The sequence below is a fragment of the Myripristis murdjan genome, chromosome 21, assembly GCF_902150065.1.
Source record: "Myripristis murdjan chromosome 21, fMyrMur1.1, whole genome shotgun sequence".
NCBI lineage: Eukaryota > Metazoa > Chordata > Actinopteri > Holocentriformes > Holocentridae > Myripristis > Myripristis murdjan.
This window is the reverse complement of record NC_044000.1, coordinates 20,694,283-20,715,706: the sequence shown is the minus strand read 5'-3', so window position 1 is coordinate 20,715,706 and position 21,424 is coordinate 20,694,283. Positions and strand designations below refer to the sequence as shown.

The 21,424-nt window shown below is 44.8% G+C and overlaps 1 protein-coding gene across 1 annotated transcript in view; it reads left to right on the top strand.

Moving 5' to 3' along the window:
• Nucleotides 1–21,424, top strand: part of il1rapl1a (interleukin 1 receptor accessory protein-like 1a) — a 138,274-nt gene that overhangs the window by 75,964 nt on the left and 40,886 nt on the right. Inside the window, exon 5 of the mRNA XM_030080807.1 lies at nt 12,796–12,870. Coding sequence (XP_029936667.1) covers nt 12,796–12,870 — 75 coding nt within the window. The remainder of the gene's footprint in view (nt 1–12,795; nt 12,871–21,424) is intronic.

The following is a 21,424-nucleotide window of genomic DNA, read 5'->3' as shown; positions in this document are numbered from 1 at the left end:
GGAATATTGCTCTGCTATCTCAGGGAAGTTTCTGTGTGTTTTCCAGATGGAGGCTTAGCTTTTCTAAGCTGTGGTGCTGATTGACAGAGTAAAAAGGGAGCAGAGAGGCGAGCTGTCTCTCCTTCCTTGTTCCTCAGCTCCTTTCCCCTTAGAGGAAGGTGCCTGTTCTCCGCCTGTCCCATCAGCCACTCTGACATCACCTCCATTTTAGCTTTGCAAACTCCATTTTGCATGTCTGTGCTATCCGACAGAGTCGGGGTTCCAATTAACACCCGTGGCGCTCCGAGGGAGATGAAAAAATCATTCACCCTGCTTAAAGGATTGGCTCTGATGACAAACAATGCTCACTGGTTGAATAATGACACACTCTCTCGCTTCTCTACTTGAGGTTTTTCAAAAATTGATGCCTAGAGGGGCAAGTTGTTTAAAGTAGCTCTTTGAACTATTTTCTACCTGAATGATGTTATTCCAATTTGTGGAATTCTTCCAGAAGTATACAATTTCAAAGTATTGAATACACATAAAGCACACACAGATTAATATAAAATGTGGGCTGTAAAGAGAGATGAGGCCTAGTGCTAACTGGGAGCTGTTACAGAAGCTGGGTGATATAATTTAGTCCAATGCATCTCTATTCCATTCATGTTGCAGTCCTGCTGAGCAGCATGGCCCCTGGAAATTAACCAGATACAGTCTCATAATCTGTCAGTAATTAACCAAGTTAACGAAATATTTCCCTTTCCTTTTAAGTAAATGATTTACACTTTACCGCTATGTACAATACAGTGTTACTCACTCAAGATTGCAAGTCCCATGAGTCTGCAGCCTTTGCATAGTTTTCTTGCTATTCACTGAAATGAAGAAAACAAAAAGGATGTTTTCTGAAGCTGTTCAGCTGCTTAATCTACTCTTTAGACATTGAAGCAGTCTTTTGTTTTGCATTCATGTTGCATTTGTGTTCCTGATTTACAATAAAATTGCAATTTAAAAATGCCACTCTAACCCCTCAGGCATGAAGTACTTCACCTGAGTTGTATTCTTGTCCTGCAGTCCACAACCCTTGCTGTAACAGCAGGTAGTGGTGTATAGTTTGCTCTAAAATGAGGACCCAAATTCAATCAAAAATCCTAAAAGGAGGGTATGTTGTTTAGTGGTTTGACAAACATGTTAAAAGCAAACTTTCAGGCTTTCAGGTTTTTGTTGGCTTCCTTCAGGCGAATGGAATGTAAAAAAATGCAAACACTACAAATGTGTCACAGCTCCTTGTAGTCTTTGTGAGTAATTTTGATTTTGATTTGCATGGTGATAAAGTGCCAGTAATCCATGTATTTAAAACTTAGTGAAACACTCTTGAAAAGCACAGCTCACACAAATACACTGCAGAGAGGGGTAGCAAAATTGCAGTGTCACTACTTGAAAATACGGGGTACTCCTTCTCGAATGATATCTCAAACCCGTCCAAAGCTATGTACTTAAATGTTATTTTTAATGTGTGATCTTCCCTCATTTCTACCAGTTGCTCTCATGCCAGCCATGGCACGTCTTTTTTTTTTAAACTTTCAAGTACACTTGAACTTTTTGCACACTTTATCATCGCTTGCTCTTGCCAGTTGTGTTAGCTGTTCAAATGAACAAAATAATCTGCATCCTTGCTGGCTAGTGACGGATGATTTGTTGTCAGGTGTTTTTTAAGTTTGCCGGGAGCCATGGCTTGATTTGACGATGCCATACCACATACTAGACTCATAGGGAGAGGGCACGATGGATTCCTTGGTGAAGATGAAACAAACAACCAAGTCTTTTCTTTGTCTTGCTGCTACCTTGGCTGTTGAAATACCACTGGATGATGAAGTCGATGGTTATCTGATTCTGACGCTGATCCCGGTGTTGATGTTGTGACGTGTGATGGGGAAAAGGCCTTGTGAGACAAAATTTTGATGATGAATTAGGCAACTAATGATCTGCATTTTCAAGATAAGTAGTGTGAAATTTCAATTCATTGTATTATGTCAGCAATGCCAGGCAGCACCCTGGTTGAGAAAGGCTGGGTTGCCATGTCTCCCACTATTGTCTTAAACTCAAGGTTGACGTTGATTAAATTACACTCTTAAAGAATCTAGAGTGAGCAACACACTTTACCTTTTCATATATAATAAAAGCAACCCTAGTGCAGTGTAATTACTTCATGATATCACTTATTTGTTCTGCTATAACTGCTACTACAGTTATCACAGAGATATTACACACAGGTGAGCAGAAACAGTGGATTCTGTCAGCTGCTGAGGTCGCTGTGCAGAGGGGTCAGAGGGATCTGACGTAGCAGATGGTGCAGAGGTGACACCGTCTAACTGCAGTGTAGCCCTACTTCAGATGAATCTCAGGCCTGGATGCTCCACCTCAGCCTCACACTTCGGCACTGTTAGCATCTTTACACACCTGGGCTGGACCCGAGGCTTCTGTTCAGCACAGCAAAACAAGAGGATCACACACAAGCACGTATACACACACACACACGCACAAACGCACCGTTCCAGTGGGATTATGCGCTGTGCATGCTGGTTGCAATGTGCCAGGACTGTGTTAATCCTGTCCCTCAGGTGTGTATCCACCTGCTCTGGCTGTCCTCCACAGTGGGCAGAGTTAGCCTGGTCATCCTGCTCTGACAGATAGAGCAACATAATGGACACCAGGCCACCAGGGCTTCCCCCTGAATAGCCCACGGAGATCCCCACTGATTAGGCAACTAATCCTCTGTTATTACCTACTGTAAGGCCTAGCAGCTGGATGTTTGGATGGTCATAATCTGTCTGGCCTGAATGTCTCTCTCTCTCTCTCTCTTTCCCTCTCTCTCTCTCTGTCCTGTATCATTTGTTTTCCCTCCGTCCATTGCAGCTCTGCCTATCTGCTTAAGCTCCACACAGCTGTATTTACTGTACCTTTTACTCTTTCATGTAGCAGGAATGGCTCCTTTATCGCCACTCCACCGCTGGGCTCTGTTATCTGAGGCAGACAGGAAGGTCTGTGTGTGTGTGTATGTGTGTGTTGGCAGGTTTGTGTGTGCCTGTCAGTGTGTGTACACTGAGAAAGAGTGTATTTGCCAGCATCACAACGCAAATTGCACTTGTGTGTGTGTGTGTGTGTGTGTGTGCCTGTGTCTGTGTGTGCGCGCGCGTGTGTGTATGTGTGTGTCCATCCATGAGTGTGTGTCACTGGGCAGCGAGGGTGTATGCTGATGTTGCAGACCAGCAGACGTTAAGCACTGGCCTGCATTATTGAATGTCTACACGCTGTCTGTGAGCTGAGCCCTAATGGAAGAACAGTGTAGTGCACACTCTACCCATTGGGGAACATTAATGCTCACACTGATATTATCCAAGATACACACACACACACACACACACTGACAGGGAGAGGCAGGGCAAGGGAAGAGTTGAGCGCAGAGCAGCGAGCTAAGAAAAGACCTGGCACGGTTTACTGAGAGGTAAAAGAGAGTGTGGTGGGGACAATCCTGGGACACTGACAAAGGATGAAAAGATGACAGTGGGGGAAAGGGCTGTGCTTCTTAGAGAGACAGAATGAAAGGAAGTAGCGCACCGTGCTCGTGCGAGAGAGGTTAAGAACAGAGCGCAGAGCCGGAGACAGATGAGAGGAGAGAGATGTTGAGTACGGGTAGGGCACAAAGCAGCTTGCACTAAGCTACACCCACACACAGATTGTCGATATGTCAATACTTCATCAGCGGTGTGCTTGAGGCCAGAGTCTAGCAAGCTTTGACTGGAGCCTCTAAGCGCAGGATCTTTCCTCCGTCAAGTTCTCCACCTTTCTCCTCTTCCTCCTGTTCCGTCTGTACCTTCTCTCCGTCCCTGTTCCGCACTCTGGTTTGTTTCCACCCCTTGTTGCCTCTGCTACCCTTTTTTCTTTTCATCTTTGTTTCTTCCCCTCTCCTCTGCACCCGAGGCATTAGCAGGAGTAATGTTCAGCACAAATAATTCACTCAGCTGCACATAAAATACACACTCAAGCATGCACACATGCGCACACACACACACACACACACACCATTTATTCATACTCATTTGAACTTGGATTCACATCACAGACATGCACACCCTTGCACACTTGGTTTTTATGTATCCTCACAGGCACATAACCCTGCGAAGATCACAAATACACAAGTGTGCTCTCTCTCTTTCACCTCCTTCCTTGCTCTCTTGCTCTATCTCTTTAGCTCTTATTTCTCACACACACACACACACACAAATATACATACATACAAGCTCAGCAATTTGGCAACTGTGGTTGCCCCGCTGCTACCCCAATTTGTAAAGTACATTCAAATGAGCATGCATGAGTGCGCAGCATTAGACACACACTCACACACGAGCACTCGGGGCTGCAGGGGATCTCAACACACATGAATACGGTTCTTATTTGTTGAGTTAGCACACAGACACAGTTACTTCCTTGTCTCACCGTAGTGCATTTACTTGGTTTCTGATCTCTAACTTTAGTTTGCATTCAAAGCTCTCCGTTTAAAAAAAAAAAAAGTGTTTGAACTCTGCCTCATGAATCATGGTCTTTATTCCAAGTGCAAGCTGCTTGGAATAAAGCATCTGGTTTCTGTATGGTTGGAACAGTCTTATCTCCTACTGTAACGAAACAGAGCATAGCACACCATATGTGTCACAGCTCCCTAGGGACTGTATAGAGAGATGATGGGGCAGGGTGTGTGTGTGTTTGTGTGTGTGCATGTATGTGTGTGTGTAAGAGAGAAGGGAGAATCTGCATTTGTTGAGCAGGAGAACATGTTCTGCTTTTCCACTGTGATGGATTAATTAGACCGAAATCTAGAGAGGAAGTCACTGGGGTGTTGTTGTCATATCAAAGATGAAGCAAGACCTCAGATTTTCTATGAAGCTGTCTGATATCAGTCGTCAGAGTGTCAATAACTTTAACTGTACCTTCTGAATTCGATGACAAAGTTTATTTGAGTGTGTCTGTCGTGTTTGTGAGCAAGTTCCCGTGCATGCATGAATATGTGCATTTTGTAGAGTGACAGTTTTAATTTCTCCTGGCAAAGTCAGACGCACAGAGGGGCGCCGTGTGTTTTCAGGACTCTCCTCTCTCTGTCTTTCCCCCTCGCCTCGGCGTCCTCCCTCACTCATTATTCCGTAAACAGTAGGCCCATTAAAATGCTCCTCATTCATTTCAAACGCTCTTCACATTCCCTGACTGCTTAATTGAACCTCTTATTGGGAATGCAACGCGAGTTATCCTACGAACCTGCGTAAAATTTAATCCAAGTTGAGAGTCTGAAAAAACAAATTAAGGCAGTCTTAATGAGGTGCCTTTTAAGTGGAGTGATACATTATTATACTGTTTAGAGAACAGGCGCATATTTTCTGAAGGTTTGTTTTGGAATCGAGGTCGCTTGAAGCTGCAGTCAAGCCGCGGCACGGGCTAATGGATGTTGAGGAGTCGGGGTACGGGTAAAGGGCCTGCTAATGTTCCAGAGGAGGGGAAGCCTGTGGTGAGAGCTGTGCCGTACGAGGAGACACCACCGAGATTATTAGACCGAGCTGTCACAGCCGCAGATTTAAGGAGCAGCCAAGGAGCTGTGCACACGCGAGCGCATGTATACACAAGCTCACCCACACACATATACACACTTGCTGAGAGGGCAGAATCACAGTAAACCCCTCAGCAATCGATAACACATTTTCTTTCTTCGTCTGTTCCTGTCTCTCTGTCGCTGTCCGTATCTCTGTATCTCTCTCTCTCCCTAATTCTTTCTCTGCATCACTTACTTCCACATCCTTTTCCCTTTCAGTGCCTTTCTCTCGCGTTCTCTAATAGTTTCTTCATTTTTACTCACATTCAGCTTATCATCCATGGATGCATATGCGCTACTTATTTGATAATGGATTGTTAAGTGCCATTCTCACTGGTTAATTACATGTTTCCGATGCTCCTTGGGAAGCAGTAAGGAAAAGGGGAGGGAGTTGGCATGCTGGCACTGGGTCTTAATTTGCTCTTTCTTCTCATTTTACAAAGATATAGATTATTAAGGCTTCACAGCCGGAGTCCTGCTTTGAAGCGCTTGATCACTGCCATGTTCCATCATCAGATAGGCTCCTAGAGAGCTGCTTAGTTGAAACAGCTTGATTGGCAGCTTGGCCAGGAGATAATAATAGGCCAATTGTTGTCACCTTTCACGATTACACAGAGATTATTTTTGTCCATCTGATGGTGCCAGTGATGATGATGCGCAAGATGGCCTCTTATCCAATATCCTGTCTGCTCGTATTTGCAGGACAGCTTACTTCTATGGCTTTGATGTTGAAGTATTTTAACGTAGCCAGAGGCAGGGCTTTCAGAGAGCATAACGGCGGTGCACAGTAACAGCGGGGGAGCGTGATGTGGTTTAGGATGAATATAACTGCTTTTATTAGCTTCCTCTGGATGACACCATCCAACTCCCGGCTCAGCCTTTCTCTTGTGGGAAATGTTTTGGTCTGGAATTGAATTCTGTATACTCTGAGGTGACTTCTGTAAGGGCATCATACAGGATGATTATTGCGCCATCAGGAATGTAATGAAACTGGCTCAGAGGTGACACCTGTACAGAGGAAGGTCACTATTAATATATGGGGGTCTTCTGCAATACAATATAGGAGCCTGTTGGGCGTGGAAGAGTGCTGAGACTTGTCTAGTCAGACTTAGTGGTCATGGGAGACTCACAAGTACTCTGTATTTGCTGAAGTTTCCATCACTCTCCATCCCTCTATCCATGCAGCTCTTCAGTCCTCCTATTAATCTGGACTTCTCCAGCTGGACTGCCTTTGTTGGTAAAACTACCCAAAACCTTTGGGAGCCAATTACCTGAGACCAAAGGACACTGCAGTCTTGTGTTCACTGCTTCACATATCCATGTGTGTGTACGTGCATTTGAGTGCACGTGCCTGCCTGTGAGTGTGTGTGTTTGTGTATGCTCGTGTGTCAGCATGTGCCCCCAGGTCTTTGTCCATCAATGCCGCTGTGCCTGTGCCTGCATAAGTGCAGCATGCGCTTGTATGCCTGTATGAGTGCCTGCACACCTATGTTGCAGTAATTCCACGTATCGCTCACTTTGATTTGTTCTTATTTTCACCTTTGTCACCAATTTGCCGACACTGTATTACTCGGCAGCAAATCTCCCTCCTTCTGTGGCCGGCTAACAGGAAAAGCCCAATGATCCGAGTATTCCGGCTCCATTCATAATTCATTAATTTGCTGTTTCCCTACAGTCAGTCACCCAGAATAATCCATCTGGAAAGTCCAGCGAGCTTTTCCGCCACCAAGCAGAAATGGGATTGTGGCTGACTGATCACAAAGCTTATATCCATGGAGTCCCACTCTCTCGGTGTTAATGCACCCACATGTGGCCCTGCGCGCACGCACACGCACTCACACAGCTTAACTTCTCCTCAATGGCACTTATACCCTACTCACAGTGAAGCAGCGTAGAGATTTCCTACCGACTGTCATGTTTCAGAGCAACCCAGGCTTTGAAAGCATACAGTGTACACACTTGCACAAAATACACACTTAAACGCTGGCATTTCTCTTACACACACAGACACACACACGCCACATGCTGTATTTTTCACACAGTGTAGGTAGGCATAAGCGAAGGCTCAGTCATTTCCACTCCATATGTCACAAACTCCTTAACTTTTTGCCTGCAGCATTTCATCCCCAGTTAAATGAATACACTGGCATGTTGTTGCAGAGTTTGTCGAGATACCCAAAATGAATTCCGACTGCTTTCTCATAGATAATAGACAATGCTGCTACCTTGAGAATGCTCCAGCATCAATGTTATACAGAGAGTCATTGAACACAGAGTATAACAAATTGCATAGGCACAACAGCCTTGCCATTTCTCGTCCCCTAAAGCCCAAAGCACATATTCACACAGGACACAGATTATTTGACTCTCCGTTCACAGCCATCCACACACATGTCACACCTACACAATAACAACTAGAACGCACTCTGTACAATGCAAACCTCCTCCAACACTAAACAACCCTCCAACTTGCAATGCCGCAGCCTCCATAACAGCTGATGTTTTTCCTTTTCGTTCTCAGGGTTTGATTTGCCGAGAAAGTAGCTTGACTGTGAAGTGGAGATGGACAAAAACATAAACAGTCATTATAATATACAGTACAGGCCAAAAGTTTGGACACACCTTCTCATTCAATGCGTTTTCTTTATTTTCATGACTATTTACATTGTAGATTCTCACTGAAGGCATCAAAAATATGAATGAACACGTGGAGTTATGTACTTAACAAAAAAAGGTGAAATAACTGAAAACATGTTTTATATTCTAGTTTCTTCAAAATAGCCACCCTTTGCTCTGATTACTGCTTTGCACACTCTTGGCATTCTCTCGATGAGCTTCATAGTTTTGATGCCTTCAGTTAGAATCTACAATGTAAATAGTCATGAAAATAAAGAAAACGCATTGAATGAGAAGGTGAGTCCAAACTTTTGGCCTGTACTGTAGATATGATGGCCAAGCAGGTGTAGAGGGAAATAATAAAACAGCAAGAACAGTCATTAATAGCAGGGCAACAACATTTATAGCACATCACAATATTGTGATATCCAAAATCCCAGCTCATATCTAGTCTCATATCACAAAATCAATATATAGCACTCAGTCCTAATACAATACACATCTCTCCACCAGCACCTGAATGCTGTGCAATAGTTATGGATAAAAAAAATAATCGCCAAATGCCAGTAATCCCAGATTTGGATCATCGCCAAGGCCAAATCAACTGATGTTTGACGAGAACCTGGCTGTTCAACAAGTTTCAGAAAAATCTGTCATTTTTTTTAGATATCTTACGAATGCCAACAGACAGACAGGGATGAAAAAAACATAAACTTTCTACAACTTCACTCGCCAAGGTAAGAAATGAGTAACAGAGGCACAAACCTAAGCCTTTTAAGTTAGCAGCTCGGAAGTATGAAAATGTTTAGAAAAAAAAAAATGTTTACATCTACCTTTGTTTAATTCTTGACTCTGTTGCTGATGGGAAGCAGAGGCAGCTGGCTAGTTTCTTTGTTAGGAGTTGCTCACAATCCCCATCTCCACTTTTAAATGGTGTCTCCTCCTGAACTGAGATAATTAATGTATTTCTCCATAAAGGAATGGTAATTAAGATAATGAGATTTTCAGAGTGAAGTGTAGCATGCCAGAACGTGGGGGAGCATGTTTCTTGACTGGCTCACTTTAGCTTTATAATTCTTTCTCTCCGTCCACTTGCCTGATTCATTCTCTCCACCTCGCATCTCCATTTTTCTATCTGTTTTACAGCCGCGTCAGGTCTCTATCTTTGTTTTTGTTTGATTTTTTTTTTTTTTTGCCAGCTCTGCTCACCCTCCCCCCTTTCTTCCTGCACACAACCTGTCCTCATTTGTCTTTCGGTTTGCCCACTGTATAATTAGCTATAGGATCACCCATTGTGTAATTATGTGTAGCATTTTGATATGTAATTAGAAGAGTATCAGTATCCAGTGTAATTTGTGCTGTGATTACCTATTAACAGAGCAAACAGTTGTGCCTAAGAGCCCATGACCGCCCCTCTCATAGATGTCAGTGAATGCAACCATCCTTTTCCATCAGCATTTCCATACCAATAGTAATGATAGCACAACTGAACGTTGATTTCTGTTTCCCAGCCTATTCACGCCCACGCTTTCGGCCGACACTCTTACATGCGTATACTTAAACACTTCTTTCTGACTTTCAAGTAAGTTTTTCTTCTGCCGTAATCGTCGAATGTGTTGTTATGCGTTGCAGTCTGAGACCAAGCGCGTTACAAGACCAAGCACTTTACTTTCAGACAAGACCGAGCACTTTTCTTCACATTACGCTCGCACAAGTAACGCCTGCACGGCTCCTTCCCCCAAAAAACAGACACTAAAACAGAGCAGGGCTTTCAAACAGCTTGTTAGAGAGTGCTTATAATAAGTCTGAAGATGGAGGGGGCTGGTGAGGACATTCTAAGGAAATATCTTAATGAAAGCACCAGGCTAACGAACTGGCCTGAATGCACAGACTGCACAACTTCACAGCTCTGTAATTAGGCGTGCCTGAAAGGTCTGCTGTTGGGACTAGCCTCTGTTTTATTCAGCAAAGGTTTCTTTGTAGCTGGTTCAGGTACTGGCAAATTAGTGTTTGTGCGCCCTAGTGCATGTTTGTGCTTCTTTTTGTGTTTCTTCTTATTTGTGTGTGTATGTGTGTGCTACTCTTGATCAAAGTGAACCCTTTAGTGTTCTCTGACCTGCAGTATATTTACACAGTGCTTGGAGTTGTTACGTAACTACATGCATTCCTGCCATACACATGACCACATGGACTGTGGTGTGCCAAACCTGTTGTTCATATAAACGCCTTCTTCATCTCTGCAGCCTTATAAGCACTGTAATACGATTAGTATGGTCTGGCTCTGCTCACATCCGCAGCACTCAGTTTAATACAAAAGAAGAGATCCCAAGGTCTTCACTGATATCAAATATGTCATGCTTGCTAGTGGAAAAATGTGGGTAATAATGAGCTTAACATGCCCCAATTTTTGCTGGTGATGTAATGACACAGCAATAAAAAAGGGGCATTTCAGGTTTGGATGTATCCCTCAGCATGCCATAGCTCAAAGATGGTGTAAAAATCAGCAGGGAAATAATATGTGCATGGCATAAATACAGGGATCAATTGCATTATTATTTTTTGTTTGTTTGTTTGTTTTGTTTTTTTGAGTGTGGCAGGAGGGGGGCTCATAGGAAATTAAATGAAACGCTTAAATTCAACTTTGGCCTCAGGCTCCCATATTTTCCAGCCAAAGCGAGTGCCGATGATTTATAGTTTACCTCTTCTGCAGGCTATAATGTAGGCTATTTGTGTGGGGCAAATGTCAAAATGATTATGACTAGATTAGGAAAAAATATGTATTAAAATGTACAGCACTGATAACAAGATAGTAGCAGCATAGTAACCTAAGAGTGTCTTGTCTGATTAACTGTTGCATCGTAGATACTACTATTCAAAAACTAAATTCAAAAAGACTCGTTTATTATTATTATTATTATTAGTAGTAGTAGTAGTAGTAGTAGTATTAATAGTATTATTATTAATACACTCTGCGATTAAGTTTGATTGGAATTGTCCTTTAAGTTCCTTCCACACCTTTCAAGGTCAGTTGACAGTTTAGCAAATTTGTGGTCAGTGAATCCAATGATGATCACATTTTTATGGTCAGTTGCAACAACATTTTGTGCATTCTTTAAACAATGCCATCTTCATTGCTGCAGTGGTTGTTCTTCAACTTATCAAACCTTGACCCCATCGCTGCCCCAGTTGTCATGGCAACAATAGAGCATTCTTCCTAATGTCGTTAATGCGTTTGTTTTTTTTTAATCTGATATAATCAACAGCAATAGAGGACCGGAAATCTGTTGAGAATTTGATAAACAAAATTACCAGTCCTCTGTTAAGACCACAAATGCACAGAATAGAACATTTAGCTCTGGATTTTCTGCCTCCGTGTCTTGAGAGCAAATGACTGGACCTCAGTGATGCGTTCTGTAACCACTGGTGTGTTTATACTGAATATGTGCGGCATGGACAAATGGAGTGACGATGTGCCTATCGCCTGACCTTAGGTGACATGCCAGTGTTTGCCTTGAGGTGCGTTTTGCTGTACCTTATGGAAAAAAGTTGAATTCTTCCTCTTGTGGTAACCAGAGTAGTAAATGTAAATGAAATCTTCTTTCTTCCGTCAACTTTTTCTAAAAGCCATGATATGCCAGGTCTGTGCACATGAATAATGTCAAGAGTATCATGGTGCATCTTGTGCTTAGTTGCATCTTCTTGTGTTTTTTACCTTGCAGACCTCCTTGTATTGCAATGTGTAAAATAATTATCTCACACCCATCTCAACCCTTAAGGCCTGCTGGGTTGAAGATTCCAGGATAAATGTGAGGGAAGTCATGATTTGTTCGCTTGAGCAATCCAGTGAATCCGACACATTGACACAGCCTCCTCATCTCTTTCTCGCCATGTCTCTGAATGCTTGGCCGTGTACATACATGACCCCCTTTCTGTTATCTAACCCTCCACCACCCCTTTGAAGAGTGCGGCTTTTCCCCCGCAGAACACACAAAGGCTTTTAGCAACAATAAAACTGCTGCATGTTCTGGCATTCCCCGGGGAGAGGACTCCAGCAGCAGGCCTGACATCCACCGTATGGATGATTAGCATCATTAGAGCATCAGCTGCTCCCTCTCACTCAGACACACACACCATGATGGCTCTTCAAATATACAACACTCACACAGATTAACTGGTGGCTTGTTCCTGGCAAACCAGTGATTAATTTATGATTAGTAGTAGGGCAGGCGAATGGGATCCAAGGTCTATAGGCACTAGAGAGCAATATGGCTGGAAAGAGAGAGGAAGAGAGGAATATAGGAGAGTGTGAGGGCTGGACAGAGACGAATATGATGAGCATAAAGAAAAAGATGCTTCCTGTCTATGCTGTGTGTGTGTGTGGACGCCAAGAAACCCTTATGTGGCAGAGAGGCACACAAAGAAAAATACTGTGGAACGTGAGACGAGAAGGACAAGAATGTCTCAATCAGAAATGCTCGCTATTCTTCCTCAGTGGCAGTTTGCCTGCATTGTCTGTTTGTCTGTTTATCACATCTAAATTGTGTTTTTTTTTTTTTTTTACTTTGCAGCTCCTCTGACCGACAAGCCGCCAAAGATCCTGTTTCCCTCGGAAAACAAGATTAGCAACATGGAGCTACAGCTAGGTAAGAGCATCATGGGATTTCCTCCAGCTGCGGTCGGCTCTATCTGTGTCATTTCCAAATGACAGGAAATGGATGACTTTACAAATCCTTTCCAACACACCTCCAGGCGCTAAAGGTAGATTGATGATGGCGCCTCTTATTTTGCCGGGGAAAAACAGCAAAAGAAAAACAATTGTAATAGTGTTTTCCATATATGCAAATGGTGGGTGCTAATGTCCCCAGGCTGCTCCCTCAACAATGGAGAGCCCATATGGTGTCAAGGTTCCATACGCTGGCTTGCCACATGGCGAGGCGGCCACTTTCACTCGCCGTTGTTTGTCTTCTTTGATGGGGGTCACGATGAGCCCGCCGTGTGTGTGCGCACGCATGCGAGTGGGTACGCGTGTATGAGTGTTTGGGATTTTTTTTCTATGACAGCATATTGCTTGATTTCTGGGCACAGTCAGCTGTCCACATGGTGTTTGCTGCTCCCTGAATGGCTAATGTGTCTGTCAGGGTGAAGCCAATCGGACAAGACGGAGGGGTCTGGAAAGTAGAGTAGGTTTGTACGTGTGTGAGCGTGTGTGCATAGACAAAAAGGAGCATGAGGCCGCCTTTTGTCTTCCATTTTTATGCTTTTGGGATCCAGGTAGTTAAAATGCCTCCACAGCTGACTGACCAAGAGTGAAAAATTGCTGCTGTTGATAAACTGACAAGCATGGCCTCACATGTCAGCGCGCTCACACCCGGCCATGTGCATAAAGAGGCTGCACAATACGGCCCTTTCATCCATTTGTGCTGTTTGTCTCCATCTTCATTCCACTGGGGGTTCAAGGAAAGGGTTAGTGCATGCATTGCAACTGTCTTGCAATTATGTAAAGGGTCTCTGTTTGTTCTTTGGTCTGCTGCCTATACGCTGCCCTGAGTTTGTATGTGTTTGGTATGTGTCTGTTTGTGTGTGCGTGCTGTGTGTATCGTTGTGTGTGTTTGGAACATAAGTGCTTGGCAGCAGCAAGAGGAAGAGGAGACGAAAGAAAGAGTCATGAGGGAGGCAAAGAAAGAAAAAGAAATGGTGTGTGTGTCTGTGTGCGTGAGTGTGTGTATATGTGTGTGTGTGATGTCGATGGAGTGAGACTCCCAGCAGAGTGTCTAAAGCACAGAGACACTGAGGTAAATATTTTACAGCCAGGCTCCATTTTGTGTGCAGAAAAGTTGTCTCTCCCTCTAGACGGGGGTTTCTCTTTTATTTAGCTTTATTTATTTATTCTCCTCTTCCTTAATATTTGTTGAGTCATGCCCTGAGCAGCTTTATGGAGCAATGTGACAGATTTATGGCAGCTAGACCGTGCAGAGAGAGAGACCGGTCCCTTATGGCGAGTAGGAGATAGAGAGAACGAGAGGAAGAGGGAGAGAGAGATGAGATCCAGCGGGGGCCAGTGGAAGGGCAGTAAAAGCGTGGCCGTAAGCAGAGGGATAAATCTGCAACACTGCCGGGAAACACAGCCCCAGTTTATCTCCTACTGCAACCAATGCAGCTCTCAGCCAGCCACCGCCGCCGCCAGCTTTGCACAGTACACACACACTCAAACAGGCACGGGCAAATAAATAAAACACACTGTTCCTTAACAGTCGACTGCCATGCGCATGCACGTAGGAGACATACAATAATGAGCTATAGAAGAGAAAAAGGACACAAAAGTGTATTAACAAGGTAGAGTGAAAATGGACTGCGACGCCAAAGAAACATAAACACAGAATAAAGAAGCATCAGCCACAGAGAGACGATGGAGGTGTAGAGAAAGAGGCGGATCAGAGGTAGTGTGTCTGTCTTGGGAGAGGGGAGGGTGGTGTGTTGTCAGAGTGTCCCTTCCCAGGCTCTCCTAAAGCCTCTCCTTGCATGTCTCCGCCTCTGTTTCCCTTTCTGCTGAAGGGCCAAATCCCACAGCCACAAATACACTCCGCCACTCAGGACTAGAACAGACCCCACAGCAGTAACACCACCAAATAGCAGCCTGGGTTTCCCACTCTGATCGGGGATCCGCACAAGGCTTCGGGACGTTGCGTGCAGACTCCCCAGGGCCGCGCCGCGACGTGTGAACACTGAGAGCGGGGGGCTTTGGCTGGATGTAACAAAATATTCCTCTCAGACAACCCGGGCTTACGCTGCTCCCACAGGAGGCGAATTTGAGGTTGCGGAGGGTGCTCAGGTTGCGTGTCTCAAACCCAGTTGTTGTATTTCTGCACTGTCAGATTGACTGCTGTCCCCCCAGCAGCGAGTCGGCGCAGTCCGCTTCGCAGGAAGAGGAGGATGAGTCATATTGCGTATCACCCATGGGGCACAGAGAGTGGAGGGGGTATCCTTCATCACTAGGGGACAATCCACTAGGGAGGGAGAGGAACACAAACAGACATGCATGCACACTGTTAGGTGGGGTATTACACAAACCTACATGTCTAAACACACACACACACACACACAGGGCCGAGTTGGTGTCGATTCCCTCAGGATGATTTGTCATGGACACCCCGTCCCATGGGGGGAGTGAGATTCTCACACGCTTACGCAGCAGTATCTCTCTGTCTCTCACTCACACACACACACACACAATACACACATAAACAGTCATGTCCTTGGCCCCTTGCACCACTCATTGTGGGTGTGAGCGGGTCACACACACGCTTACTGTGCAGTCCTCTCAAAGCGTGGGATAATTGTAACTGATAGAGGATTTTACTGCCCCCCAAAGCCAGCAGATGGGTGCACTCTAGTGGAAAGGAATTAGAATCCATTATTTCAGAGAGCGGGAACCATCAGCACAGGACGGGCGGCAGGATGGAGAAGACTCCGTCTGGGACTGCTTTCAGAGGCACTTCTACTTCTAATTCACTCCAACACGCACACACACACACACACACACACACAAACATACCCAGCCATGCACATACACATGCACACAACTCAGGCTGCTGCACACATAAATGACAGTTTACATACACACACACACACACACACTCCCACACTATACACACTCAATGGTGGCCATCTGTAATAGACTGACACTCAAAGATGCTGACATCCCCGATTTCCCCAGTGCTTTAGCTGTGTGTTTTTGACAAGCTTAGAGAAATAGACAGTATGGCGTGCGCTCTCTCCCTCTCTCCCTCTCTCTCTCTCTCTCTCTCCCTCTCTCTCTCTCTCCCTCTCCTCATTCTATCACCTCCATCTCCGTTCTTTAGCAATTGGGAATGGCCATCTGCTGGCCAAGGCACCACACAGTAAAAGGTTTTTTTCTTTTTTTTTTTAAACTGTGAGTTATGGAAGTTTGCCTGTGAATTAATTGCAATGAGCAACTGAAATCTGGCTGCTAGTTTATGCTTTTTTTTTTTTTTTTTATTGCATACTGTAACTTTCGCATTAAGAATCTGCTTTAAAACCCACAGAACCCCAGAGTGATATAGCTCTGATCCTTTTACATCCCACAAACTAAAGCTGCTGGCATGTGAAGGAGCGCCCGGGAAAACGTGCTAACACATCGAACACATTTGCTCCTCCGAACTCACCTCTTTTTCATTCCTTGTCATCACTCGATACTAAACCTCTCATCCACTGCGTGCTCTCGCTCTCACTCTCTCTCTCTCCATCCCTTCCTCCCATCCTTTCTCTGCCCCCTTACCTCTCTTCCCACCCCTGCACGTTGCCTCTTGAGCTCTGCTTGCTGGAAGATATGAGGATTTGTCACTGATGATCTGCTGGATCTCAGCTTGGTCTCCAAAGTCTGCAGAAGTGCCCCCCACCCCCTCTTCCCCCTCTTAAAGGTCTGCACTAGATAAGACGTTCTCTCTCCAGAGCACCTAGCTGTGACACCTGACATGCCACGTTTCCTTAGTGGAGGCTGAAATTGACATTGCTCCGGACAGCTGCTGAAGGTCAGCTCTGAGTCACTCATGAAATTACTCTCTGTTTCTCTCTTGCTCGCCCTTCCTCTCTCACACGCATGCACTTTGATTCTCTCCCCTCCCGCTCCCACTCCCCGCGTCTGACTCTCTCTCCCGTACAGTCACCCTCATAATTTCTCCCCTCAGTTTCTGTCACTTCTCCGCTCCCAGCTCAAATTCTGCTGCCCCCATTCTCTCCTTTATCCACGTCTCTCCACACAGGCATCTCGAAAAGTATGTGTGTACTGGTGTATTTGCATGTGTGAATGTGTCTGCGTGACAGCAGTCTCTGTAGGAGACAGGGAGATGATGATGATGATAATGGTGGCAGTGTTGGTGGTGACAGAGATGTTGGTAATCTCACAGAGAGCGAACGAAAAAGACACACATAAAGAGAGAGAGAGAGAGAGAACAAGTGCCTGCAGTGCCGCTGCACCTCCACTGCTTCTCAACGGGCACACCACTCGTCTCACGCCATGCAATCTATTACAGGGGGATGTTGTTTTTTAATTAACCAAGTGCATGTATCTATATCTGTTGCGGAGGGGCAGAAGGGCTACAAGGCAATTTCACAGTGTCCACTAGATGTGTTCATTTTTTGGCGATCAATCACATATTCACTCGTCCATTCTAACACAGGAAATCGGCCTTTTAAGGTCACACACACACACAGCAGATACGGGGAGCTGTTTTATACTGTCGTCATTCAGCTTGGTAGCGGTCCCACGGTGACCCAGTGTTAAGTAATCCACGGTGACCAGCATAGCAACTAGCGTGTCAGCGAAACAAAGCTAAATGTTTAAGTGTGTGAACGGTCGTCATTAATCACCGAGTCTGGGGCTGAGAGCAGGAGCCTCCAGTATGATAAATGAACTAACAGCAATTCTGCACATGCCTAACCGGAAGGGGAGAGGCAGGCGGGCGGGCAGGGAGGAAGAGGAGGAATTAGACAACACACAGAAGAAGAGACAGAAGACAAACAGTGGAGAAAGACAGAAGAATGTGTTTATGTTTATCACTAACAAGTAGTCTCACCAATTTGAGTGTCATATTCAGCAATTACATTACAGTTCCTATTTGTGCATACATTACTGTGGTGCTTGTTATCCCCCCTCAACCGTCCTTATTTCTCTCCTTTCATTTTTATTTTTTTTATTTCTATTTTATTTTCTACTTTATTTTCAACCCACCAAAGCGTATTTTCAAGTCTGGTAAATCGGGATTCAGTATGCCTTCCTTGTGCTCTGCTCTTTCCAACATGGCCGAGGATAGCACGGAGACATACATCTCCTACAATCGAGATGAAAACAAAACACAAGGATAATTCCTTGACAAGTACAGTGCTTAGGCATTCGATTTCCTGAAGATCGCTCACTAGCTAAGCTCTGGCCAGCTTGATCGATAATGTCAACATTTGAATTTGTCCAGTTTTTTTTTTTTTCAACCATAGGCATGTGAATGCAGGATAATGGGTTAGGGTTATGTAATGTAGGAACTGATACACAGTGGTAAAGCAAAAGATGACAGATGCATGTGATACACTAACTTTCAGCAACTGGAAGTAATCAAATTATCCTTGAATGTATGAATTTCTTTTGTACAGCTGCTCTGTAGACTATTTGCCAGGATGACGTGCACAGCTTGGTGGATTCTTGGCTGTTGCAGACTGCATTCAATTTTGCTATTTGGCATGTGTTAGATCTGATGCGGAGCTCTATTTTGCTCTCTTCTCTCAGTAAAAGGAACTGATTTAAAATAAAAATGTTGTGGGAACGGAGATGGTCAGGCATGACTGGTGGCTCAATGGTGGAATTCATGCCCTGCGCCGTTTATCCTTCGTCTTTGATTCACAGCTGTCTATGCTGTTTGTGTTTCTCTCACTCCTCATCTGTGTGCAGAGGCAATGCAAGTGTATCACTCTTCCAAAGTCGCAAAACTGTCTCCAGAGATCTACACAGTAGCACTGTGATATTTGCGTCCATCCTCTCTGGACACTGTCGTAAATGTTGTTTTTGGAGTAATGTTTAAAACAAAATGATCATCGCTTGGACTGTTAGGGTAAATAAAAACAGGCAAATGCTATTGTTTATTATGTACAAGGTTTTTTGCTTGGGGGAGGGAGGCGAGCAGGTGAGTGGGGAGTTACGGAACGTGATATATCACGTATATATTAAAGTAACTAATTACTTTTCCTCATGGGTAATGTGATTGCCTTTTGACTAATGTAATTTCCTGTAAAGCAATATGATTATTTTTTAACATGAGTACTAACTAATGAGTAATTTTTCTTACATATTTTTTTCGAGTAACTTAACCCAACACTGTGAACGGACACAATGCAGTGCCTGATATGCAGCCACACCACTGTTCGTCACACACAGCTGCCTGTATGCTGTCTGTCCTCACTTTGAGACCCAGTGAGGACACAAAAACACCAAAAATATGTGAACTCAGACTTGTTAGGTACATTCCCCGCAAAGTCAAATAGAGCTGCTGTTGGTTATATTTTCTAAGCTCTATTTTCCCCTCTCTCTCTCTTTGTGTCATTGTGTGTGAAAGTCAGCCACAAGTTAATGTGTGTCTGTGCATCTGCATGCATATGTGTGTGTTTGTGCTGGTATTTATTCTTAACACAGCCATTATCCAGGTCCTCCCTAGCAGTTGTATTTCATCAGTCACCAGTAATAATAGTTTCTCCCCTCTGAACTGAGGCATGTCTTTAAAGAGGGGTGATTTAGGTAATGGTAGCATTTACCTCGCCTGCCTCCGATGCTCAGACTCGCTGACAGGGAATCAAAGGGAAGGAGCTCCCCGCTCATCCACCCCATCACTCCGAATTTGATACAACGAGGCCAGACAGGAGAAAGAGGCAGACATAATGAGACCCGTCTCCCTTTTCAGAGGTCCTCTCCTTACAGTGGCTGCCTTTTAGCCTCTTCTGTCTGTCGTTCCCCCTTCCACTGTGTCAGAGAGGCAGTGACAGGGTCAGGGGAGTTCACGCCATCATTGAAAAGAGCAACTTGACATATGCGCACACTCCCGCTCTTAGATAAACACATACACCATACCGACGCACTGACACGCGCTATTAATACTCAACAAATGAAGGGAAAGGTGAATGACAGAGAAACAGACTGAAAGAGATAGATGTACAGTAATGAGAAGGGATGGGGGAAAGATGGAGCAGGGAGAAGAGAAAGAAAGGATAGAGGGAGATGGAAAAAAGAGAAGGGGGGGGCTGGCACTGGAATGACATGCATGAACAGCAAAGCGAGCTGGGGAAAAGGCGGCTTTGCCATTCACTTTGAAGCTTGCTCCACTTCTGTCTGTCTTACATAACATAAAAATGAAGGAAAACAAGTGCCAAAAAAACTAGGCAGAGTGGAGAGAAAAAAGGAGCCGAGACAGAACTTCCAAACTTCGGGGCTCTGATGTTGTCGGCGAGCGATTGGTTGGATGTGGACTATGGGGATAGTCATCGCGCTTTGCCCAGCTTCGCGATTGGCTGTGAGTGTGGAGTAAAAAAAAAAAAAAAAAAAAAAAAAAAAAAGTTTGCAGAGAGAGGCAGATTACTCAGTGGTGTGAACAGAGACAGGGAGGAGGGGTTGACAGAGTATGATAAGGAAGAGAAAGAATGGATGGAGAAAGAGAGAAACCGGGAAGGAGAGGGGGAAACCAGGCGGGAGAGGAGAGGAACCGCACTGAGCATTTGAACCCTGGAGAGCCTCCTTCTCTCTCTCTCTCTCTCTCTCTCTCTCTCTCTCTCTCTCTTTTTCTGTTACATAATCAAACCTCTCCATCCTCAGTGTTGACAAGTGTTGGGAGGCCAGCTGAGGCCCACCCCGCCTCGTTCTTCATTAACTAACGAAGACCCCCAGTTGGAGCCCACGGCTTCACCCGTCTACGCTCACAGTGCCGCCGCGGTTTAGCGAACGCCTCCTCTATTCCTGACGTCCTCTTTCTGCTGTACAGTCACTATTTTATGACAATCAATCTTCATGATGTCACCATCGCCCACGGCAGTGCATGTTGCTATGGAGATCAGTAGATCTGCACTGAACGGCTGCCTAAGGGAGAGTCAATGTGTGTATGCGAGCGCACCCGTGTGAGTATGTGCACTTGTTTGTGTATATGCGTGTGTATATGTGTGTGTGTGTGTGTGTGTGTGTGTGTGTGTGTGTGTGTGTGTGTGTGTGTGTGTGTGTGTGTGCGTGTGTGCATCTGTCTGTCTGTGTCTGTGTGAACACTCTGTTCATCTTTAATTGCCATCTGCAATCTGCATGCCGAACACAGTCAGTAATTTGAGAGGCCCAGCATGGGGTAAATGGCTGAAACTCATTTACATGTGTGTTAATGGACTCTCTCCCTCCCTTTGTCTTTCTCTGTTTTCCTTTTTTCATCTTTTTTTCTGTCTCTTTGTCTTTCTCTTTCTCTCTGTCCTTTCCATCTCTCTTTCTCCCTTTCTGCCTCTCCTCAAATCGCAGTCAAACATTACAAAAGTGAGTGAGCTGATCAAAACACTCACTGCAGTGCAGGGTAAAAGCATAAGCACTATGCAAGTGGTGGGGACGATGTGGCACGGGACGGTTTCCGGAGGTGAGGGGGCAGTTATCAGGGCTCCGGACCAACTTTTCAAATG